We start from the raw sequence: 26,581 nt of genomic DNA, 5'->3' as shown, positions 1-26,581 counted from the left end.
ATTCCCCAGCATCTAAAACAGTAAAATCATAGTTCTTATATTATAAGTTGTCCTTTTGTGAGCATAACAGGTTTTTACAATGTCTGCTTCCACAATGTGAAACACAACAGAAAGCTTTCACATACAGCAAATTGTATTAAAAAAATCTTGCATTTTAAATTCCCTGAAAATTGTTTAAGCCACTCAAGTTTCCATCACCTCAGCATGTAGTTTATTCATGGTTTCTGGAGCACTTGCAATAAAATTATAGTTAAAAACCTCCCTGTTGCTTTCCAGATAATCAAGACACAGCTGGAAGTAAGGCTGATTATTTTATTTATTTTAAAACATATCATGGGCAACCCACTCTATATACATAGTGATTGGTTGTTAGATGACAAAAATTGCAAAGGACAGTTCAGAGATTTATCAGATGGATTCCCTACCCACACTTACATGATTTATTTATTATATAATTTTGTATATTGTTCCAAATCAAGATGTACAACAGGAAAATAAAGACCAATTATTATATTAAATTGAGTTGATAAAGTGAGTTTGAAATGAGGGCCCAGGAACCTTTGGTAGCAATCACAGTAGTGGTGGCGATAGTAGATTGGTATAGAAAATTGTCAAGTCATTATTAGGAAAGAAATATTATAACTTTAAGGGCTATTTTATGTTCTGATAGCTGTATCAGCTTTTAGAAAGTTTCCAGCCCTCTAAAGAACCTGATCTTTCTCCTAATAAATACAGTTCAAAATAAAATATTCCAGAAAAGTGATACATATTAAGTATGTGTACCTCAGACTTTTGGCAATCTGGATGCCACCTTGAAAACAGTTAATGATATTTAATAACTTATCTTGCATTGTTAGAATATATAAGCTTTAATTTGTGATATTTTGCATTGTCAGTTGTAACTGGAAGGATATTACAGATGCCTTATGATAAATGGCCCCCTAAAGGAGGCAGGCTTGTTTCTTAAACTTCATTTGAGAAGCCCATTCCAGATACCTTGGAGTTAAGGAATTATAGGGCAAATTTAACCCTTCTTATTTAAGATGATTATTTAGGACGATTGAGACAATGGTGGCAGCTTCTTACCTGCAGATAATTCTGCAGGAAAGATTTTCCTGACCCATTTCTGGTTGACCTATGGGGTTGAGATGACTTTAAGTTGGCTTGAAGAATGATTTTTGTTTGGACACTGACAGAGGTTGCATGGTTTTCTTGATACTCCTGGACTTGCTTAGTGGCTTTCAGTATTATTTACATGGTAAAAGAGTGATTTCTCGTGCTGATCCTGATAAAAAGGAGTAATGGCTACTGAAATAAAGAGCAGGTACAAATTGTCTCACTTTTTACAGGAAAGGCAAGCCTTGTCCCTTTTATAAAAGCTGTATAAAAAAGCTTGGAGAAAAGGGCAAGAGTTTCTCTACCATAGGCTGTTGATATATATCTGTTTTGTTTGAAAGTTATCACTAGAATTCTTGTGCTATGATCTTAATCTATTTCCTAATACATACAGTTAATCAGAGTTCTTAGATTCTTGTGCTATGAATTAACTGATTTCAGCCTAGATTATGAGAAGAGGAATTTGAAGGAATTCTTCTAGATCACTAGAGAAATCTGGGAACAGAAGGCATGGTTGTACAGGTTTTCCATTTCTATCTTTCAGTTATATTTCAGATGATATCATTTGTAGATATTTGTTCCTTGAAACAAGAACTATTATATCATTTTGCTCAGAACTCCACTCTGTCTCCTACTTGAAAACATTGGGAAAGATTATGATTTTTTTTTTTTGCTGAGCAGTATGCTGATGTATTGAAAACCCAAATGAATTTCTCTGTGATATTTTAGGAAATTTAGGATATTTTAGTATATATTCCTTCAATGTCCGCCTGAAGTCAGTAATCAACTGGAAGAGGGATAATACACTGAAATAAAATCCAGACAGGGTGGAGGTGCTCATTGTGAGTGGCCAGACTTCCAAAATCATGGTAAATGTGTATATTCAGAATGGGATTACACTCTCCTAAAAAGAGCACATCATAGTTTAAAGGCAAGCGTCTGGAGCCAACCTTTCTTGATCTTCATAGATTGAGGAAATAGCCCCGAGTGCCTTTTATCAGCTTTTGTTGATATGCCAGCTGAATCCATTTCTAAAAGATAACAGCCTTAAAAATGTGGTCTTTTTATTATATGGGGCAGACTTTCATAATTAGGTTTATACAGATCCTTTTAAAATACTATAGGAAGCAACAGGATCAAGCCTTTGCATATTTTTGGATTGTATTTCCTACAGAATGGAAGTGCCTTACATCTTTATTAGCTATTTAAAAATCCTTTAAAGCACATTTTTTCTTGTAAGCTTTTAATAATATAAATACTCAGTAATATCAGTCATTAATGACGCTTGCTGAAGTGGTATTTTAACCACTTTTAGCTTATCAATTTTACATTTATTTGAAATTGAAAAATTGTCATTTATAGTTAGCAGTATAACCATTAAACAAGTAAGTAAATAAATATCAGGGAAAATAATCTGTCAGCTGTGGATTTCAAATTGCTCATTCAAGGTAGGAAGTGGGTTTCTTTAGAGCTTCATGTTGGGGTTTGCCTTTAAAGCCATACTTAGTCATCTTAGAGACTTTCTGTCTTATGAACAACTTAATTGATGGGCATTAAATCTTTAGATAGGTTTGGAAGTTGAGTCATGACAACTGGACTTAAGTCCAGTTGCCATGACTCAATAGACAACTCTACTTGATTAACTGGATACCTTCATTGACATCTTTAGATTTTTCTGAAAATGATCTTGCAATCAGGAATTTATTTATCTAGCATATGAGTAAAGTCCTTCTCTATATGACTTTTGGGTGGTGGAATACCTTCCCTTGAAGTTTTGTTCATTCCAGCTCCCTTTGCTTTTAGAATAGTTTAAAGACATGACATATGACTTAACAGGCTATAGATCATAAATTAACATTTATATTGGTTTAATCAATATTCAAAGGCATATATTGTTATTAGTTGCCAACCTGAATGAAAACTAAAGTGATATCTCTACTATTATATCAGGATAGTAGATGAACCATTCTGCTATAAAAGTGTTTTGTAATACCCAGCTTTGTCTCTAAATTGATTGTGTTTTGTACTGTATTTATTTTTGACTTTTATTGTATTTTATTTGTACTGGTGTAGTTCACCTAGAGTCATAAATTGTGAGTAGAATGATCTTATACAATCTAAATGGATAAATAAATAAAATTATTCAATTTTATGTCTTCATAAAATTACTCATTTATAAAATATCCACATTTAAATGGATATGCAAGTTTGCAGTGATAATGTAAAAGCTTAGCATGCACAATCCTCGATGTTGCAACTAAACAGCATATATATGTATGATACATACACAAGTATAATACTTAGACTTTCAAATATTAAGGTATTCACTACATAGGCCAAATGTTTTAAATGTTTAAAATTACATTTTGAATTGTGCCATCCCCACTCAAAATTTCCTTAAATCCAATTGTACAGTTAAATCCTTATGATTACTCTCTTCAAATATTACTATAAAAAAGAGAACACCTGGCTTTTCTACACAGTATTTTAGTATCAGTGTTCTGATTATTACTACCACACTATAGTTATCATTTAATTTTGGGAAGGCTTGTTTTTTAGCATTTGTTTAAAAGAACATTTTTATCAATTTGCATATTTCATCCTTATTCAGACTGATTTTATACAATCAATTTGTTTACAAAATAAACACCTCACCTAGTGCAGAAAAGATGGCTGCTGCCCAGAACATTTCTCCCATCAGGGCAGGTATGAAGATAAGCCCTCCCATCCGTTTTCCATAAATTTGCTGAAATGGATCCAACATTGTCACATACCCTTTGGAACGCATGGGCTTGGCAAAAAACAAGCCACCTAAAAGATTCATAAAAAAAAAAAGTTTGGATTCTAATTATTTTTCTGGGTCAAGTAGCCAGATGCAAAAATGGAGGATGTTTGGTTTTATCAGTAATATCTGTCTGCTTATGAGAGACGTAACTGATATCTAAATAATTTTCCACAATATAATAGTCCAATAAGTCTTTCTTTTCAATGATTGTCAAAGTGGCTATATAGTAATGGAATTGAAGTTCTTATAGTTGTTCCTATTACTGATTGATAATGCAATAACTAGTGGAATAGTATAATCAGTATTAGGTCTTTCAGTAAAAGAATAAAAATTATCACTTGGACACAGACTTAATGTGTGCAACTCCTTTAGTTAGTCATATGTAGTAGAACAGTTATCTCAACTGAGGAAAAACTCAGCAGTGAAAACTAATTAGTTACAATACTGGGTTGGGTATATTAAAGCAAAGGTTGTATTCCCATATGCTTAAATGCTTTAATTTGTACTCCTGCCCTGAACAGGAAGTTGGACAATGGCCTAAATTGTCCCAAGTTTTTGATTCTATGATTCATAAAAATCAACAGGACTTAATTTCCATCACTTTTCACTTGTTTAGTAAATAGTTTAATCTAACAATGACTAATTCTAGATGCCACTCAATATTGAGAGGATGTATGTATTTCTCATACATTTTAAAAAACTGGCCACAGAAATCACCAAATACCAGACTTTGACAATTTTGTACTTAATATCTTGTTACAAGATAGATGAACATAGTTCTGTAGTACTGGCTCCACCTATCCTCCCCAAATTCATTTACAATGAAAAAGAAATACAGAAACAGATATTCATAGTATATTGACTTCAGCTTTAACTTTGTCATTTTAACAATTTAACAATATATTTTTCTTCTGCTTTGTTTCTAGCTTACCTACAACTAGGCTAAGCGAATACCCAATGGGTGCCTGAGCCCAGGCAAGTCCATAATCTGGAGTATACACTGCTTCAGCTGTTCCATTTATATAACCGCCTCCAACCCAGGTGGCTGTGGAAGAAGTGAACAACACCCATTACATAATGGATGGACAAAGCAAAACTAAATACTTGATTTGTGCAGCAAAAATAATATAATGAAGAAAATTGCACAGAATCACATCTCATCTAAAGATCTACTTGAATGCATGTAATTTGCAAATTTAAATTACGTATATATGAAAAATTAGTAGGTTTAGTCTATTTAAATAAGTGATGGGAAAGAGAGAAAGAAATAAAAGTAAAATTTAACTGGCATATACACATACCTCTAAATACTAGCCTAAATGTTCTTGGTCTTTGCTTACCCTGTGCATTTCCACAAAAGTCTCATCTTCACTCACAGAAGAAATGGCAGTGAAGCACTGTTAAGTAGCTCTTTTCTGAGTGCCTAGTTAAGTGATTCTCAGTAGCATCACCATCATACTGAGCACTCTAGCGCAGCTCACAAAGATATGTATTATTAGTCAAGCTGAGAAAATGTTCAGACATTTAGTAAAATTCTGCATTATAATAGCGGTGATTATGTCTCCTACAGGTTGACTTTTAAAAATATTTTAAGAACTAAGAAATACATCATGGATCCCTACTAATGATTGTGATCAATGTGGTCAATGTTTGGAATACTCTACCTGACTCTGTAGTTTCTTCCCCAAACCCCAAAAACTTTAACCTTAGACTGTCTACTATTGACCTCACCCCCTTCCTAAGAAGCCTGTAGGGGGCATGCATAAGCACACCAATCGTGCCTACCATCCCTGTCCTATTATTTCTTTTTATTTTTCTTATAAGTATCCATCTCATGTATTCAAAACTATGTTTATTCTAATACCTGTACCTTGTAAGCGATTGACAAATCAAATCAAATCAAATCAATTAATAAATAAATTCACAAGTAATGGCCATCATTGGCCTTGTGATCTTCTGAAGACATCCAACATTATCAATAGTATAAAGTTGTTGAATAATAGGGTCTCCCATTCTTGGATTGAAATTGCTAGTTGGGCCCAAGGAGAATGCAGACTGGTATCATCATCTAGTAATGAGCCGTCTCTGGTTTCCAAAAGAGTACAGGTAATCCTCATTTATGACCAAAATTGGACCAAAATTTCTGCTGCTAAGTGAAAAATTTGTTAAGTGAGTTTTGCCTCATTTTATAATTTTTCTTGCTATAGTTGTTAAGTGAATCTCTACAGTTGTTAAGTTAGTAACATGGTTGTTTAAGTCAATCTGACTTCTCCATTGACTTAAAACAGTTTTTCTTCCAATGCCCCTGTAACTTTGAAAGTCACTAAATTCACTGTTGTAAGTCGAGGACTACCTGTATAGATATTCCAGGTGAAATTTCTGTACAGGCAGTCCTTGACTTACAATGATTCACTTTGTGACTGTTCAAAGTTGCAAAGGCACTGAAAAAAATATCTTATGAACAATTTTCACACTTAGCAACATTGCAGTACCCCCATTATCACATGATTTACATTAGCAACTGGTTCATATTTATGACAGTTGCAGTGTCCCGGGGTCATGGGATCCCCTTTTGTGACCTTTTGACAAACAAAGTCAATAGGGAAACCAGATTCACTTAACAATGGTGTTACTAATTTTACAACTGCAGTGATTAGCTAAACAAATGCGGCAAGAAAAGTTATAAAATGGGACAAGCTCACTTAACAAATGGTTCGCTTAGCAACATAAATTTTGGGCTCAATTGTGGCCGTAACTCGAGGATGTATTTCTATGGGCAACAATCCGTTTGGCATTCTCTGACTCTCTTCCTTCTTCATTTCTGTCTCTATGTATGGTATTCCACTTAATAACTTACTTCGATTGGAAATATGGTTTTGAGCAAACTGACTCAGTGTAATTCATAAGGCTGCATTACTTAGCCTTAGTTTTTTCTTGATCCCTGGAAAAACTGACCCTCAATTGTACCAAAGGTTAACCCACACAGAAACTCAAATTAAAGTCTGATTAAGTTCCCTTAATCCAGTCCAGATCACTTCTCCTATGCCCAAGTTAGCTAGCTGATAAAAGAGGCATTTTTTTCATAACAGACTTTAATATTTAATAAATGTGCCCCAATCAGCCTCATAATTCTGAACCTGAATGGTACTAGGTTGGGGAAAATTTAAAATAGATTTAAAAATAAGAAAAAACCCTCCCCATTGGGATAGCAAGCAATAAATCTCAATAAAATCTCCATAATACAGGTAAAAATAATATAAATGGTATTATTTATTGGAATGGTTTCCGAGGATCATAGTGGAGGTTAATCTATTGTCTAAATATAAAACATTACCTAATTCCTATGCCTAATGATGAATAATACCCCCTATACAGATAAAAGGGGGTATTATAAAGCACTCTGGCCTATATATAAGTAACAGAAATGAAAAAAAAAGATATTATTCTGATATTACTTCTTACCAAAGGAATAGGATATTGTAAAATTAGTGGCATGTAATCTTCTAGCTGTTAATAGATGAGGATATAAATATACTAACAACAATATTAATTTATATCCCTCCTTTTTTTAAATGGAAGCTTTCAAGCCAGATTTAAAAAAATAAATAAATTTAACCAACAATGCAGATAACAAATAATTGAAACTTGCTGCTAACTAATTCAAAGGGAAAGGCTTGGTTAAAGAGAAAAATCTTCCCAAGAAACAGAAATAGAAACAAAGTATATTAGGAAGCTATGACTATTGAATGAAGACAAAAGTCCTATTGTTTATTCTGCTTGTGTTGATGGCATAATTTGGCATTATAGAATCATAGTGGAAAGAACACGGAATGGAATGGCTCTGAAAAGCCAATGACAGCTAATAGAATTTTAACTGCATGATAGCTATGCAAACAATTGCTGTAACAAGAGACATGGATATGGTCTGGCACATTCAGGTGGTATTGCTGGCTTCTGCAGCAGACCTTATATTATCCATACTGCGGTCCTGTCCTAGCCAAAGTAGCACTTTCCATACACAAACCAAGAATAATATAGAAAAAAAAACCCTATAGAGATTGTCCTCAAATTATGACCATTTATTCAGTGACCATTCAAAGTTATGGCAGTGCAGTATCAATGATATTTACATCCAGTCTCCTAAGTTATGGCCATTGCAGTGCCCATGAAATCTTGTGATCAAAATACAGGTGTTTAGAAGCCAACCCACACTTACAACCAAAGGGTTGCTTCAGCTCTCCCCACCTCTCTATTCCTCCCCAATCTCTGGTCCTTTGCTGCCTGGTACAGTAGCACTCCTTAGCAACAGTAGTGGTACTAGGAATGAACTAGAGCCCTAGCGCCATCAGCAGCCTCAGCACCATTACCATAGAATCCTGCTTGAAGCCCTGCGGGGCAGTTAGGGCCAGTAAGCACACAGCAGTAAGGCCAGCAAAGGTGACCGAATGTGAGGTAACTGAGAAGACAGAGTTACTGGGGAGGGGAAGATAGGTGGATATTTTTTTTACTTATGTGATGAAAATATTTAACAGTTACAACACTGTTGCCTGGAGGATGCCCAGTTGTGTCCCGATGAAGTTATTCACCAAAGTGGTACCCATTAATCTGCTTGTGGTCACTGCTTTTGAATTTGTGAGTCAGCAGGAGCTGGAGCATGTGATAGGAGCTCACCCTGCCCTGCGGCAGGGCTGGGTCTTGAACGCAAGCTGCTGATTGGAAGCCCGGCATTCTAACCTTGTGAAACATCACACTCCAGCTGGGTAGATGAGGACAATTGAAGAGGAGGCAGTCCTTTGTCTTATCGAGGTTGGGAAGGACCAATCCAGAAGTAATTTAGATTGGGGAAAGTCCTTATCTAATGATTGGTCATATTTAGTTAACGATAGCAATGGGAACTGCTGGATTTCCATTGCTAAATGATACTGACACACGTGGGTTTCCAATCACATTCCTTACTGATAGTCCCAATTACCATCCTAACCTGAGGAGTACCTGTAGTGTGATTATAATTTAGTACACTTAGTTGGAACTTCATAATAGGATGGGAAAATATTATGTAGGAAAGTGAAATAGAAAAATCCTGCAATTGTAATTGTAATTGATATCACCAAAGAAAAAAATTCTATACTCCAATCCAAGTTTAGTTCCTATTAGTATAGATTCCTTTAAAAAACATACACATCAAACAGAGTATTTCCACATCACTGTTCCCCTGAACAAATTATTACTCAAATACTTTATTCTGGAATCCATTCTCTTCCAATAAATTGTGGATGACTTATTTATTATGTTTTTAAACTCTCTGTTCCCAACATTTTCTGGGCAAAGAATAAATAGTGAAATCCAAGATATCAACACTATAAAAGAAATCCTCATTTAAAATAAAAATAAAAAAACAATTAAATAGCACATCATGTAGCACTAAAAGGTTATATTATTCATTCATATCCTTGTTTTACATCTGTCACCCCAATCTTATACTCCATGCCTTTACAACTCAATACACTATTGGGTATTTATATGAAGGAGAGCCTCATATAAATTTTCAATTTTCAAAAGTGCTGTTATAATTGTTTCATTCATATATTAATGTTATATCTCATATAATTATTTCAGTCATACATTAACAAACTGTACATGTCATGTTAGTTCCCATCCTTTGGACCTTGATGGATGGAATATTTTTCATAAGCTTATGGTAGAAAAGGTACCAAAAAGTCTTTCCCCACCCTTTTGTGACTAGTTTTAGTTGTGATGAACAGAGAGTTTTGATTTTAGTTTTAGTAATAGTACTATAACCGGTTCTTTTTTATATATATATTTATAAAAAAATGAAAGTTATTTTGAAATAAAATTTAAAAATGCAGGCAAAACATGAATAACATTCATAATGGTAGAGTTAAATAGGAAAACAAAGAGAAATTAAGGGAAAAATTAAACTTATCTGTTATATTAATTGCTTAATATAGATTACAGATTTAATTGTCCTAATTTCAGGACAATTAGAAAACAACTATTTAAAGAGAAGCTGAAGGCACAGAGTAAAACCAGGTGTGTATTTTTCATATCAATATAATTCCATAATATTAGAATGAAATCAAATATTAACATACATACATAGACACACACATATACACATCTATAAAAATAGGAAAATAGAAATACAGTATTACTTATTTTATTTTCCTTTTATTGCTCAGTGTTTCTAAATTGGTCTCTGTAATTTCTTGTTAACTGTGTCTTTTGTGAACTAATACATTCATTTAAAAAAATCTTATTTTTACCATTTATTAATTGAAGAATTTATTTTCCCATTTTAAATATTAATGTAGATAATCTTAGACAGTTGGCAGTCTTCTGAGCAAAACAAGCTGCAAAATTCTGATTGTTCTCAGGACTAGTATTCAGTTTATTGACAAAATTAAATGCAATTTTACCATTCAAATGGCTATCTTATATATTTTAATATTTCCAAGTCAAAAATAATTGTGGAATTACAGTGAATTACAGTGAAGGGCTACAAATACTTATAGGACTGATAATCTACTAAATAATTTTCCTTAGTCCATATGGCTTCAGAACACAGCACTGAAAAGTGATGGCAGTTGTGTCTCTGAATGAGTGGAAAATAGCAATCCAGTCCAGTTGTAGTGCATATTTATTTATTTGTCTTAACAGAACTATGGATTCTTGCAACAGAATTTGATTTTGTGAAAGCACAGGATTTTACTTAATGATTGAATTAAATATTTTCCTTATTATAAATTTGTACACCTGCCTGTAACAGAATGTCATCAAAATTACAGGTACTGATATAATATTGAAATTAATTTTTCAATTAAAAATAAAACCCAAATAATGTGATTTTGAAAAATTAAGGCAAAGCATTAAAAACTCAAAGATAAATAAATATATATATAAAATTGGGGACTTGGGTGATTTTTTTCTTGAAAAAACATTAAGCCATTTAAAAGACAAATCCTTTTGTTGGATTGGAATCATTTCATATCTCATTGAATTTTATACAATTCTTATGTGACAGTAACACTGTCATAGTCTTTTTATATATTTCAGTGCATTTAGTGCACCATGACTCGTCATTTGGCATTATGGATTACAAATATTTGGATAAAATAGAGACTTCATGGTCCACCATTTCTGATATCTGTGAAAATAACATTAAGGGGGAACTCTTATGTAGATAATCAGGCCAATTCTACTTATAAAAAATCCATTACATAGAATAATAACTTCTGATGAAACATTTTCAAGATTCTTCTCCATTTGTACTTATGGTGGCTTAACTACAAATATTTAATTTGGGAATCACCATGTTCCAAAGTGATCTGGCTAGATCATGACGAAGAAGTTTCAGTACATTTTTCATGTAATTGTGTTGAAATGAATAGGTGTCTGGATAGGACTAAATTGGTATTGATGCATTATATTTCCCGTTGTGCTCATTATGCAAATAGCTATGACTTTTTTTTTGTTTATCTTACTTTCTTTCAATTTTACCAAAAGTGATAAAAATGGGAAATGTAATTCATTCCCTAGATAGCTTTTGTAATAAATAATAAGAGGATGTACAGAAGAAATGTTTATACTGTTCATGTTGCATTATTAAGCAAAACTCAGTGGGTTGTAATTTTCAGAGGCACATATACAAATCACCATTTTCAGTACAAATACTTGGAAGCAACTTGTTGAAGCCTTTCAGAACTATTCAGACCTTGTAATTTAAGTGAAAACTAATAAGCATTTTCTCTGCATGCAAAGTTGCATATTTGGAAATTCAGTCACCTTATAAATTACACACTTGAATAATAGGTAAAAAGTATAAAACATACCAGTCATGGTAAATCCACCAACTAGCAAGCCAATATCTCTTCCACCAACTATAATAGCTTCACTACGATCTCCTTCATTCCCAGAGTTTTTTGTCTTCCAAGCAGCCCATATTCCAACAAACAGGATGACCAAGTAGAACAAAATGATAGCTATCAACCCTTCCACGTGAAAAACCATTTTGAAGCCACAACAGGTTTCTGGATTGCTATTTCATAATATGGGAACTATAAAAAAATCACATATTATGTACTTGCTGAACCTCAATTGTACATACATAGCAAATTACACCTTATAATATCAGAATTCAATCTACAATTCTTTATGGTTTTATTTTTTATTTTAAACATAATCTTATCAATGCTCCAGACAATGAGTGTCATATTAATATATTATTTCCAAGTTTTAGTCTCAGGATTAAAATGATGATTTTGTTCTGATTTAAGCAAAAGAAACTAATTGGAAATCTTTAAAAAGTGTGTGAAGCCAACTTTAGTCTTTTACAATGAGAACCTTTCTTTACTATCCTTTTGGTAATATTATTTTTATTAAACACATTGTGCCAATTGAAAAACTATAAAAAGTAAGGAACAAAAATGTGAAAAGTAATATTTTCTACTTTTAAACCAGTATTTTTTCTTGACAAAACTGATACTTCTATCCCCACACAAGAACTGTTTCAAGTTTGCTATTATTATGATAAAGTCAGCTTCAGCACAAGAACACTTAAAAAATAAATACAATCCAGTGCAATCAAGAATCCCAAGAAATAAACGATGAAAGTCTAGAACTACTTTTTAATTCATTTTTTGCTATTTATTCAGAATTCACGTTTAGTTTAAGCCATGCTGTTTTATCAAAACAGGAAAATATGTTTTTCAATCAAAACAACAGCGTGTATAAGGTTCCTATCTATCGTAAATATTTATATTTGCATAATAATGAAAGGAAAACCCAAACATCTAGCATTAAGATTCAGCTGTAGAACAGGAATTTCTCTTCCCAGTCAATTTTTACTGACAATTCTTAGAAATTCAGCTTTTTTGAAGTTCAGGCATAAAAGGCTGCTGAGAATGCTGTTTGAGTTTACACAGACAATTCTTAACTCCCAGAGTAGCTTCAATATCAAGTTAGATTAATTTTATTATCTCCCACCCTCCATAAAAACACAATTATTCTTCCTATGACTATTAAACAAAAGCTCGCAACCCACCCACCCCCGGCCCTGTTGCCTTTATTTCACTTATCTTCATTTCTGCCCCAATTCACCTCTTTCTTTTTTTCCAGCAGGTTTTCCCCTCCTTCCTCCTTCCACTGGATCGTCTTTACTCTCTCTCTCTCTCTCTCTCTCTCAAGCGGCTCAATCTCAGCACCTTGTGTTCACCCACAGAGGCAGAGTGTGAGAAACAGCATTCCCTTCCTTTAAAGGGACAGGCACATTTACAAAGCACTTTTGACTTAAAAGACCCCTGTGCAGGCTAGTTTAGGCTCACGTAGGGTCTGGTACAGCACCGAAAGGAAGCTGGATATTTGGATTTTCCCTGGGGTCTTGAGAACTGTTGCCTTCCTTGCCATTTTACCAGATTCTCAGCTGCTCTTTGAGACTTCGACTATCACTATCCAAGGAGGCAACCAGCCAGCTAACTAGCCATCCATCCAGGCATCACCACTGGAAAAGTGATCTTGGGCTCCTTTTTTCAGGAAGAAGAATTGCCTTGAAGAGGTAATCTGTAAATCAGAAATACTTCGATTTGAATGCCCTATTTTCCTCTAATCCACTGTGGAGAAAACTTCCTCCTCCTCTTTCTTCTTCCCTTCTCCTGTCATTTGGTTGTTACTGGTTTCAAAAAGGAGATTCCATTATAAAGGCATTGGATGAGATGACTATGCCCGTCAGAAGTGGGAGAAGTACGTCACAGGGGAAAGAAAGGTCTGTGGGGGTAAAGATGACTCAACAGTTGCTGATGGGGGAAAGATTGGGGGTGTGAAAAAGTGATAGGGAGAATTAAAGGTAGAGACAAAACACTGAGCAGCTTCTTGTCAGTTAGTAATGGAGATCAAGATTCTAAGCGAAACGCAGCATTAAGTTCCATTTGGAATATTGTCCTTTAACATTCAGGACTAATTAACTGAAATTCATAATGTTTTTTTAGAATTTGCTTATAGACTATCTAAATTGCCTGGATAACTGAGTCCTCTTTGATTTCTCAACAAAGTCATGCCAAACTGATTTTCTGTCATTCTCCTTATGTCAAATTCTTCTAGCAAGTTAACTTATTTGAGATTTACAATGTTTACTCACCAAGCTATTTGTTTTCCTATTAACTCAGATATACTGATAAACAGATCTATAGAGTAAAAGTTCTATATATATGATCAAGGAATAAGATCCACTGAAGACAGCAGGACTTATTTGGGGGGAAAGATGAATAAGATTTCATTGCACAGCAGTATCCATTGGATGGTGGTTTGTAGATAGGCATATGGAGATATATGAAATTTGCTCCTGGCCTTCTAAAAAGGAAGTCAGCCATATTGCTCTGTATAAATTAGATCTGAATATCTTATGATAAAATAGGCAGTGAAAAGACTTATTTGCTCTAAAAATTAGCTTAAACAAGAAATACAATATATTCCAATCCTTCAATTTTTGTTGCTGTTTTTCTAGTAATCTTTGTGACTTTCCTCAATATTTTTCCAAATCTTCACTGCCTGAGATGGGATATGATACTCCAAACAGAACAGAGGTGTGTAATTTTACTTGCTATATAAAATACAGATAACAATTTTCTTTAATAAGTAATAACTAAATTATTTTTGTGGCAATTCTATTTATTATGAAGATCCCAATTCTAGTCTGCAATCTCAATTATATTTTATCCAGAGAATTTAATAATAACCGGTTAAATAATCTTAATCATAAGAATTGCATTCAGCTTTTAGCTACTGGAACCCAGTGGCAAACCTTAGAGCTTTTGCACGTGTTCATTTAAATAGGCATCGGACTAGCTTTACAGATCTGAAGTGATAAGCATGCTAGAGGGTATCGCAGAAATACTCACATGATAATTACAGTTGCTATTTACATTTTGGGGCTCTTTTATTCTTGCATTTTATCCAAAACAGAAACATTTACTGTATTCTAGTTTAGAAAACTTGGATGGCTTCATAAATAAATCTAATACATCTTGCAATGCTTGAATACATGTCATTTGTCCCTTATTTTTAACATTTTAAAGATAAAATGTGATTTTAAATGGACTCTTGCAGATTAAATATTTGGCATATGTGGCATAATATAACTTTTTGACCAGATTCATTGTCTGTCTGTCTGTCTGTCTGTCTGTCTGTCTGTCTGTCTGTCTATCTTTCTATGTCTGTCTGTCTATCTATCTATCTATCTATCTATCTATCTATCTATCATCTATCTATCATAAAAATCATCATTCTTCATACCTCAGGTTGCTGTCTGTCTGTACACCATTCAGGAGATGTAGGTCAACATTATTATATCCATACTGCTATTTTTTAAACAGTGATGCAACATGGCATATGGTGTATGTTATAAAGTGGCAGATGGCAAAAATTTTGTCCAGGTGTTTTTAATTGCTTATTTAAATGTCTGTTTAAACGAAGTGCTATAGTGTAATTTCATATGAAGTATAAAGTCATTATCTAAATGATAAAAACAAAGCAGCTCTCATCTGCTCTTTTTAAGTTTATGACCAAAAACATCATCAGTGTGATATATAGATGTTCTGGGATCTCAACACTGGAGGAATGAAACTGTAGTAACATTTTTTTCTTCTTCAGAGTAATTTGTAATTGCTGATTTGCTTATGATATATTTGCATATCTGCACTCCCCTGCTCCCACTTCTAGATAGGCGGGGATTTTGTAAGCAATGACTGAATAATGTCTGTGGTGATTCCATTTATAGTAAATATCCTGGGAACTGCAATTCTAGTCTGCAGTGACAGTTTTCTTTTTATCCTGAGAATGTAATTATAAAATTTAAAAAAGTACCCCAAAGAAGAAAATATTTGTAGCAGAATTTAAATTTGGTTAGATGACAAAATACCACTCTCAGGAAAAGTCTGTCTTTAAAGACTTGACTAGGTAAACTAAGCCAATTGGTGACTTATATATTTGTTTATTTATTTCTGCAGGAGATATTTTTTGTAACTATGTGTGGAAAAGTTAAGATTCAACAGCAAATGATACATCCCGCACTGAAACAATTTCAAGCCGGTCCATTTTAAGCTTGCATAATTCAAGTCACTCTGATGGAAGGATTTAGGAGGGATCTTGGAACTGCTGAAAGAAAGTTCCATGCCCATTTGCACTTATTCAGGTGTTCCTGAGGGCACAGATACTGTAAACCTCCAAATTGCCTCAGTGACTCTCAGAAAGAATGCTAATGACCAGAATGAGTGCAAGGGATAAAAATCCTTCCATCCTCCACCATTGAGTCAGAACTGAAGAAGCTTCTTGGATGAGAAGCGAAACATCTTCAAGGAAAAACAAACTCCAGTTGCCTTTTGAAAAAGCATCTTAGGGACAACCATAACCTGGGTGACTGAGAATCTCTATAGACAGACCTGTATGCTCAAAACCTGTATGTTTATATGATGAATGAGCATGTGAATCTGCACTGTAATTCAGCTTTCTCTTCCTTGGTAACTGAAACATCCATCACTCATACTCCATACAGAATTTTTGTCCTTATTCATAGAGACTTTAGGATTTGTACAGAAATAATCTTGTACACCATTTCTTTATAGATAGACATGCCTAAACAGGTGAAGAATTAGTTCTACAGCTGCTAGATCTAATACTATCTTAAATTCTATACTATGAACCTGTGGTTTCAAGTGTTGTTTCAAACACCATAAAACAAATTATATTAAAAAGTCTCTTTCTTCTCCAGTGGTAGGATTCAAATTTTTTTTACTACCAATTCTGTGGGTATGGCTTGGTAGGTGTGGCATGGCTTGGTGGGCATGGCAGGGGAAGGATACTGTAAAATCTCCATTCTCACCCCACTTCACGGGAAGGTTACTGCAAAATCCCCGTTCCCTTTCCACCCCACTTATCTGCTTTCCAGCTCCGTTCTCCTGTGCAAGGCAACAAAAGACCCAGCCAATCAGCTGGGACTCAGGAAGCAGAGAATAGAAGGGGGCGGGGCCAGTCAGAGATGGTATTTACCGCTTCTCCGAACTACTCAAAATTTCCACTACCGGTTCTCCAGGACTGATCAGAACCTGCTGAATACCACCTCTGTTCTTCTCCATGTAAACTTTTCACAAAAAAAAAAACCTTTTAAAAATGGTTCAGAAATAATAATATATACACTTGAACTAAACAAGCTAGCAATCATAATAGCCGTTATAGTAATAAAAAAGCACCAAATACCTTTTACAACTGGTATAAAATACCTACAAGAATTTAATATGTGTTCATCAAAGTAAAAATATATTAAGATTTATTACTGTATTCCATTTGCATAACTTCTTTATTCTATTTATCAAGAAAATTTTCATCTGGTAATATCTTTTTATTTAGAATCTTCCAGAGTTGGGAAAAGTTCTGTGTAAGAAAATGCAATAAAATTTGTCTTTTTTAAGTTCAGAATAAAAAAGAAAAGAAAAGATGAAATAAAATAATCCAAATCATATACGGTATCAAGAAAATAATTGCACTCTACATCTTTAGAACTGATCATGTAATGAAGCTGAATGATTGAGGATTTAAACTGAAAAAAGGAAATATTTTCATGCAATGCATAAATTCAGGAATTCACTATCAAAGGACAAAGCGATGAATATAATCTGGGATGCTTTTAAAGGAGCTTAGATCACATCACAAAGAGCAATCATGTTATGATAAGTATGTATTACCTCCAGGACAAGAGATACATGCATTTTTGGGAACACAGTAGGAAAGTCCTATTGTTTGCTGCCAACATCTGGTTGACTATTGAAGGAATGAATAGTTGAACTGGCTAAGCATTCATTTAAACCAGCATAGCTTTTCTTCTATTTTTTAATTGCCTCAACAAAGATTAGCAAGACAGCTCTAATTTGTGGGATTTTATTTTATTTATTTTTGTTTATAAGGCACCCAACTCAAACATATTTTGGGCAATGTAGAACCAGAATAGTCATTTAGCATATCATGTTCAGCATCTTCTTCTTCATCACATCATTAAAAATAATCCAATGTCTAACTTGACAAGTTGAGGAGAAGTTGCTTCAACTTGGTCTCACCAGTACTATTACACTTTTATTTAAAAACAAAATGATAGTGCTAATGGTCAACATTAAAAACTTTATATATGTTTTTGATACTTGGTTTTAGTTTTCCATAAACTAAAAAAAAGTATTTGTTTTGCTACTTCATGAAAACCCTCAATGCATGTGACCAAGATAACTGTTTGATATGCAACTGATGGCCTTCTTTTGGCAACTGATATTTCTTAGAACTTTCATTTTCTAATGCTTCACTTTTAGGAAGTGAACTGCCGTAAACAATGCCTGAAGTGGAGGAAAATGAGTAATGAATTAGACCAGGGGTGTCAAACTCACGTCACAGTGGTGTCATGTGACATATTGGGACTCTTTCCCCCTCTGCTAAACTGGATGTGGGCTTGGCCAGTGTGTGACATCATCTAGCCCTGAATTAGACTGAGCACAGGGGCATATCCTCATTTAGGTTTGCGCATGATGAGATGGTAGGCAAAATGTGCTTATTTTACACTTACTGTGTTGGTGAACTATTTTTCATTGACTTTATTTAAAAAACCAACTCCCTTCTTGGAAGAGCAACCTGAAAACTTTCTTTCTAGCATCTGTGACTGATTTATACAGCATTTTGCTGATAAAGTTGCTCAGATTTCTTGAGCCTTGACATGGGAAGGATCCATAATGATGATTTAGACTACCATCGTATAATATTACACAAGTTCTTTTGATCTATGGTGCATAACCATAACCATGTGTATAACCACCTGCATCTGGAGGATGGTCAATGCTTCTTTGTAGGAAGGGGAGTTTCTGGCACCCTTGACGGAAACTGTGGTGCAGTTCCATTGAAATATAGGATTTTGGGCAAAGTTGACTCCAACTTTCCTTTTTTAGATAAAATTGTTGAGACAGTAATAGTGGATTAGTATTGCAGTCAGAAACAGGATTGATCTATTTGCTTGATGACTTTTGTTGGGACGTAGCTAGGAGTAATTTACTCTACCTTATCTGATTTGGACCTTTGGATTGCCTTTGCTCATGGTATTTTACTGGACTGCCTACAAGGACTGGGAATTACAGACTATTGCAGTAATTCTGCTCTTTCTCTAGAGGTGTTTCAGTTAGTCATGATGAGACATGCAGAGTATCTTAGAGATTGTCTCTCCTTTATGAAACCACTGGTTGTTAAGATAAATGTTTGTTAAATAAGGATCATAGTAACAAATTGTATAATGCATCAGCTTTGGCAAAAAGCAAAATAAAAGCTTAAGCCTTTTAATAAAATTTAAAAGCTTAAAATTGATGGCTGACAAATCAGCCATCAATAAACACATAGACATTAACAACATCTATAGACTATGCAAAAGAGACAATAAACCAGCCCCAAAGAGTAAAGCCTCCAGCATCTCTCCACCAGTAATCAGCAACCAGATCAGCATAGTTTAATTGTGAGAGGGATCTTGGAGTCTTAGTGGACAAGCAGCTAAATATGAGCCAGCAGTGTGCAGCAGCAGCAGCCAAAAAAGCTAATGCAATCCTAAATTTCATTAACAGAGGATACAATCGAGATCAAGTGAGGTACTAATACCATTCTATAAAGCCTTAGTAAGACCACACCTAGAATACTGGATCCAGTTTTGGTCACCACATTATAAAAAAGATGTTGAGACTCTAGAAAAAGTACAGAGAAGAGCAACCAGGATGATTAGAGGACTGGAGACTAAAACATAGGAAGAACAGTTATAGGAACTGGACATGGCTAATCTAGTGAAGAAAATGACCAGGGAGACATGATAGCAGTCTTCCAATATTTGAGAGGCTGCCACAGAAAGGAAGGGTCAAGCTATTTTCTAAAGCACCTGAAGGCCAGACAAGGAATAATGGATAGAAAATGAACAAGGAGAGATTTAATCTGGAAATAAGAAACTTTCTGACAATGAGAACAGTCAATCAGTGGAACAGTTTGCCCTCGGAAGTTGTGGGAGTGCCATCATTTGAGACTTTCAAGAAGAGATTGGACTCCCATCTGTCAGAAATGGTGTAGGGTCTCCTGCTTGGGCAAGGAGTTGGACTAGATGACATACAAGGTCTCTTCCAACTCTGATCTGTTATCTGTTATAACTCTAAGTCTAACTTCAGACTGGCAATCAAGTAAACAATACCCCAATCAAGAAACTGCCAAAGAGCCACCAGTAAACAGCTGAACCAAAGAATCTCTAAGACCACCCATGCAGAGAAGCAAGGCACCAGAATATAAACCGACAGCAAACAACTCTCCCTGATAGCATTAATGATGGGGTAATGATATGTCTGCAAAAAAACAAGCAAGCTCAGAGAGCATCAAGGACTCCTAAATTTGTTAGTTAAAAATGTACTACTACGTTCCTAATTAACATAGCTCCCCTCCTACAATAAAGTTGAAGATTTTGTTTGGAATACAATGAATTTCTTCTAATATTCTTTGATAGCAGGCTAAACACATACTCAAAAATCCAAAACAACCATAGTAAAGTACTATTTTGCTTTGAACGGGACATTCTTCTACTTAATTACTCAGTATTCTAGCAGCACCCTGCTTGTGTTCTAGAGCATTGGTCTCCAACCTTGGCAACTTTAAGACTTATGGACTTCAATTCCCAGAATTCCTCAGCCAGCAAAGCTGTCCTGCTAGCAGATGCAAATATGAGGACTCTATTTCTGGAAAAGCAGGATCTCTCATACTATTATTAGTTTGGATCAATTCAATTCTGAGGCACATAATTTTTTAACTTGCAAAATTAAGAATTAGATTCTATTGATCACAAATGACTTCTCAGCAATGTATTTAACTCAGGCATTTGTTCTTTGCTCCCGATGGGATTGGTGGTGAAAGGTTTTGCAGGAATAAACAGTGATTTCCAAACTAGCCATTATTTTTGGTAGAAGAAGAGAGTCGGAAAGCCAGTTTGGTATCATGATTAAGGCATCATGCTAGAAACTGGGAGACTGTGAGTTGTAATCTTGCCTTAGGCGCAGAGCCAGTTGGGTGACTTTGAGCCATTCTCTCTCTTTCTAAGTCCTAGGAAGAATTAGGCAATGGCAAGTAATTTTGAAATTTTTCCAAGGAAACTGCAAAGACAAAGAAAACAGCCTTCCTATATACTGTACAATATCTCCCAAAACACTGGATAATCATGCAAAAAGTACCTGACTATTCAGGAACTGGATATGTCTAGTTTAATGAAAAGAAGGACGAGGGGAGACATGATAGCAGTGTTCCAATATCTCAGGGGCTGCCACAAAGAACAGGGAGTCAAGCTCTTCTCCAAAGCACCTGAGAGCAGGAAAAGAAGCAATGGGTGGAAACTAATCAAGGAGAGAAGCAACTTAGAACTAAGAAGAAATTTTCTGACAGAATAATTAATCATGGAACAACTTGCCTCCAGAAGTTGTGAATGTTCCAACACTGGAAGTTTTTAAAAATATGTTGGATAACCATTTCTCTGGTAGGGTTTCCTACCAAAGCAGGGGGTTGGACTAGAACATCTCCAGGGTCCCTTCCAACTCTGTTATTCTATACTATTCTAACTATCTACATTGTTCAAAGGAGATAATAAAAAGCTAAGAGGAAAACAAAAGACTAGAAGATATCTTCTCCAGCAGCCAATACTCAGATAGGCAAGGATTAATTCCAATCAAACAAGAGGAAAACGGTGCTTTAATCAAGGAATTATCAAGGAGAAAACCCTAGTCCCACCAAAACTGGCAGGGCAAGCTACTACACTAAAACATTTGCACTGATGTTATCTTGGGTAATGGAACATCTACAAGAAAACCAAGCTCAAAGAGCACCAAGGACCCTGGGATCAACCCTGAGATGCATAGTTTTCTTTGATTGAAAAGAAATATCCAGCACTAAAAATAGATCCTAATTTTCTGAAATAATTATCAATATGTACTGTTCCTCAATATTTGAATAGGGTTTTCCTGGTTTTGACAAAGGGGCAAGGAAAAGATGTGAGCAACATAGTTCTCTTTAAAATACAATTTTCAACATCTTTCCCTCTCCTATTTCAGCTATCAATGAGAATAGTATTTGTGTTCTGCTTGATTGGTGTTTCTGATATCTTCTGTCTGTTTTGTGGCTTTTTTTGTCTTGATTGGTTGGCAACATTGTGTTTGCTGTATTGGAGGCTTTTAGTGAGGCTTGGCTCCGAGTAAATGGATGGCTATCATTCATTAGGAAGCTAGGTTTCATCTAGGTTTCTATTTGGGGTGTATTTGAGCTAGAGGTATCAGGGGGGACCTGTTTGTGCCCAGGTGTTTGCCTGGCTTGTGGTGTGGAGATTTTTTTTGTTTGTGAGTGCAGGCTTCAAAATAATTGACAGTCTGGTGGAATCATCTCTTCTATTCATGCTTTCAGGTCTTTTTCAAACTCTATGGCTTCTCTGATAATTCTGTAGCTGGGGTTTTCTATAGTGGCTAGGGTTTTGGTGCCATTGAAATTGATGCTATGACCTCTTGCTTTCATGTGTTGGACTAGTGAGGAAGTGTGTTCCAGCTTTTTTACTGCATTTTTGTGTTCATCCAGGCGGGTACTTATTCTTCTATTGGTCTGTCCAATGTATGTGGCCGGGCATGATGCATAGGGGACTTCATATATGTCTTGGTTTTCCAGGTCAATTTTATCTTTGGGGTTTCTTAGGATGGCTGCTATTTTTCTGTCTGTTTTGAAGGCAGTCTTGATATGATGCCTGTGTAGTATCTTACTGATTTTGTCTGTAGTACCTCTTATGTAGGGCAGAACAGCTGTTCCATAGGTCTGTTTATCTTCTAGGTCTCCATTATGTCTCAGTGTGTTTTTGTGGATCAAGCCAGTGATTTTGCTTTTGTGGAAGCCGTTAGCAGTCAATACTTTAGTCAGGGTGCATAGTTCAGTCTTTATGTGTGTCTTGTCTGCCAGGTGTTTGGTTCTGGCGATTAGTGTTTTGGCCACGGAGTTTATCTGTGCTGGGTGGTGGTGGGATTGGGCATTGAGGAAGCGGTTGGTGTGTGTTTTCTTCTGGTATATGGTGTGTCCTAGTGTGCCATCTGTTTTTTTGTAGATTAGTACATCTAGGAATGGTAGTTGTTTGTTTCCATTTCCATGGTGAATTTGATTTTGTGGTGTGTGCTGTTTAGGTGTGTTAGGAAATTGTTTAGGTTTTCTTTTCCATGGGGCCAAATCACAAATGTGTCATCGATGTATCTTAACCATAGTTTGGGTTTGTAGGTGGCATTGGCTAGGGCTCTGGATTCGAATTCTTCCATGAACAGGTTTGCAATGATGGGTGACAGTGGTGATCCCATAGGGGCTCCTTCAATTTACTTGTATCTTTGTCCTTTGTATATGAAATATGTGTTGGTTAAGCAGTGTTCTGCTAGTTCCATGAGGTGTTTAGCTGGTTAGTATTTTTGATTATTTCAAGAGTTTCTTTTATCGGGACTTGAGTGAATAGTGAAACCACGTCAAAACGTACAAGCAGATCTTCTTGTTTCACGTGTAGATCTTTGATCATTTCCAAGAGGTGGTATGAGTTTTGTACATGTGAAGCTGCTGCTTCAGCATGGGGCTGTAGCTGCTTTGCTAAGTGTTTAGCTAGATTTTGTAGTGGTGCTCCTCTGGAGCTAATAATGGAAGGTATGCCTTCTTTGTGTATTTTTGGGAGGCCATATAGTTTGGAGCATCTGGAAGATTTTTCTCTTGGGATGATCGTCTGTTGGATCTCTTTGCTCATGTGGCCAGTTATAATTTTCTTCTTGGTTATTTTTTCCAGATATGTGGTTGGGTCCATGTTTATGGGTTTGTATGTGGAGTCTTGGAGTAGTCTGTCAATTTTGTTTCGGAGTCTTTTCTATCCATTACTACTGTGGCATTACCTTTATCTGCTGGAAGTATGATTACACTGCTGTTGTTCCTTAGGGCTTGCAGGGCTTTTAGTTCCTCTTTGTGTAAGTTGCTTTTGGGTGGTTTGCTTGTGCATAGGATGTTAGTAACTTGGTGTCTTATTCTATCAGCTTCATCTGTATTTAATTTAGTTGGGCTGGATTCTACTCCACATATGAGGGATTCTGTGGGGATTTTTTTGGGTGCTATAGCATAATTGAATCCTTTGGTTAGGACATCTGTTTCTGTTTTGGTGAGTTCTCTGTTGGAAACATTATATACTAATTGTTTCAGGTGTTGTTGTGAGTTGTTGGAGGCTTTCTTGTCATGTTCTAATTTCTTTAGTTTCTTCAAGAGTTTGTCATTTTTGTAAGTGGTTTCAGTTTCAGCTCTCCAAGTTGTAAGTTGTTTTATCTTGTCCCAAAGTATGTATGTATGTATGTATGTATGTATGTATATATATATGATTTGAGGTTTCTTTTTTTCAGTAGGAATAAAGTGCAACTTAATGAGCAGAGTAATTGTAATTACCATCAAGGAGGTGATGAGGTGTGTAGGTCTAGGTGTGTTCGGGTCTTTTCCCGTGTAAGATTAAGAGTATCTTGGCAACATTTTGGCGAGGTCCCACTCGCCATCCTCAGGCTGGTGCTTTCGGCTTCGTGCCAGTGCAAGCTGAAGCACCAGCCTGAGGATGGCGAGTGGGACCTCGCCAAAATGTTGCCAAGATACTCTTAATCTTACACGGGAAAAGACCCGAACACACCTAGACCTACATACCTGTACCCATGAAAATCTATGAAAGCATACATATATATGGATTAGTTTGATGTAATATTTTTCTTTCAAAAGGTGGACTCCAATTTTACAGGTAGGGATGTTATTCTGGCTATTTGCATTGGGTGCACCAAATTATCTGCACTGATATTCTCATTCCATTAAGAAAAAAAAGGGAAGGATTTTCCTGTACCTTTTGCCCTGGCTGGAAGAACTGCCTCATCACCTCCTTGATGGTAATTACAATTACTCTGCTCATTAAGTTGCACTTTATTCCTACTGAAAAAAAGAAACCTCAAATCATTTCTAACTTTACATGTTGCTTTCAGAGGGACCTAAGTGCAATTAACTTAATTGGAATCAGCCTAATACAAAATACACAGACAGTAAATTCTAGTCATCTGTGACCACTTTTTTAAATAAAAAAGAATGCATCCTTTAGTCAAACATACTGCTAAGGACATATTTTTCAGAAATTTTTGTGCAAATATAATTCACAAAACATGGACCAAATATTTTTTATTAAAGTATCATTATGCCTAGGAATTGTATGCTACAACATGGGATATAATATAAAGCGGCCTGTTGAGAATAGTTGAAGAGATAGCCACAAGGGACTAATTTATTTCACCGTGGCTTTCCTTATATAGTATTCCTGACTGGAATCGATTCCAACAATTCTACTTTTGCTAATTTAATGACAGTTGCCTGTGTTGGCTGGGAATTACAATCCTAACAGCTGTAGGGCTATGAGATAGGGAAGGCTAATATAGACTGTCATTGATTGCCCGTATTATCTTCCCATCAACTCCTCGGTAAACTTTAATCTTAATATGAGTTCAGGAATAAAAGTTCCTGATTAGCATCCCATTTTTCCAAGTGTGATTATTACAAATGCCATATGTTAAGAGCAGGGTCCACAACCTTAAACATTCAAAGAGCCATTTGGACCAAAAAGAAAACACCAGGAACCTCAAAACCTGGGTGGGGGCCACCTCAACATTACTCCCACCCAATCTCCACTACGTCTGCCCAGGTTTTATGGCTCCTGGTGTTTTCTGTGGAAAATGGGTCTCCCTCCCTCCCTCTCATTTCTGTTTTTTGTGTTTTACCTTCTCAGGACAGGTGAGGAGTGACTGGGAGAGGAGGATGAGGGGCAGGATCAGTCAGTGGTGGGATCATCCAACAAGGAGCACAGCAGAGGGCCCAAAGAGCCGCATGCGGCTCCAGAGCTGCAGGTTGCTGACACCTGGTCAAGGGGAAGGTACAAGCTTCCAAGAATACACACACTCTGATATGACAGTAAGAATGGGTTCAGCAAGTTTCTATTAGTGGGGTTGTCAGCCTCCAAGAATCCTTCTTCTGTTTGACTTTCTGGCTGCCATAGAAACTGGGGGGGAGGGAAGAATAATTGGACTTTGTGGGGGGAAGGGTGCTGGAGGTTTAAGTTGATGAAATGTAAAAGTTGGGATGTTTTCCTGACTATGCTTACTTGCTTACTGCGCAGATGTAGCCTCTTATCTCTCTAGGCCAAGACCAACTGTCTTGGTATATCAGATGTGTGAAATGCCACCTGAAGATGCACCCACATGACATTATACACATCTCAGATTGGATGGCCATTTTGAACTATTGGGGGTGGGAACATGGGGTAACTTTCTATATGTGATTTTCTTGCCTTTTGCCTCAGGTCTTGTATTCTGATGCTACCACTTCAATTTTCAGTAAAAGTCATTTTTTCTATCAACAATGGAGTCTAAGGTTTCTTTTCTTTCTTGGATTTTGAATGGAGCCTCACCTGACATTATACAAGATCTGAGGCAATAGGGGTTCTAAGCACTATGTTGGTGCAGATTTTGTAAATATCTGGACATTTAATCTAGATGATATCTTGATTGCATTCCAAGA

At 35.6% G+C, this 26,581-nt stretch overlaps 1 protein-coding gene across 2 annotated transcripts in view; it reads right to left on the bottom strand.

Annotated features, from left to right (window-relative positions):
• Nucleotides 1-13,559, bottom strand: part of SLC5A7 (solute carrier family 5 member 7) — a 28,535-nt gene extending 14,976 nt beyond the window's left edge. Inside the window, exons 1-4 of one of the 2 annotated variants that reach the window (XM_026707415.2) lie at nt 13,019-13,559; nt 11,752-11,976; nt 4,833-4,946; nt 3,772-3,927 (exon numbers count right to left, since the gene is read on the bottom strand). In XM_026707415.2, coding sequence (XP_026563200.1) covers nt 3,772-3,927; nt 4,833-4,946; nt 11,752-11,929 — 448 coding nt within the window. In that variant the 5' untranslated portion in view covers nt 11,930-11,976; nt 13,019-13,559. The remainder of the gene's footprint in view (nt 1-3,771; nt 3,928-4,832; nt 4,947-11,751; nt 11,977-13,018) is intronic. The other variant, XM_087938524.1, reaches the window with a different exon arrangement.
• Between the last annotated feature and the right edge of the window lie 13,022 nt (nt 13,560-26,581).

The sequence above is a fragment of the Pseudonaja textilis genome, chromosome 8, assembly GCF_049901715.1.
Source record: "Pseudonaja textilis isolate UNSWEBS1 chromosome 8, rPseTex1.2, whole genome shotgun sequence".
NCBI classification, from domain to species: Eukaryota; Metazoa; Chordata; class Lepidosauria; order Squamata; family Elapidae; genus Pseudonaja; species Pseudonaja textilis.
Note: the sequence above shows the minus strand (reverse complement) of the source record. Positions and strands in the feature narration are given on the sequence as shown.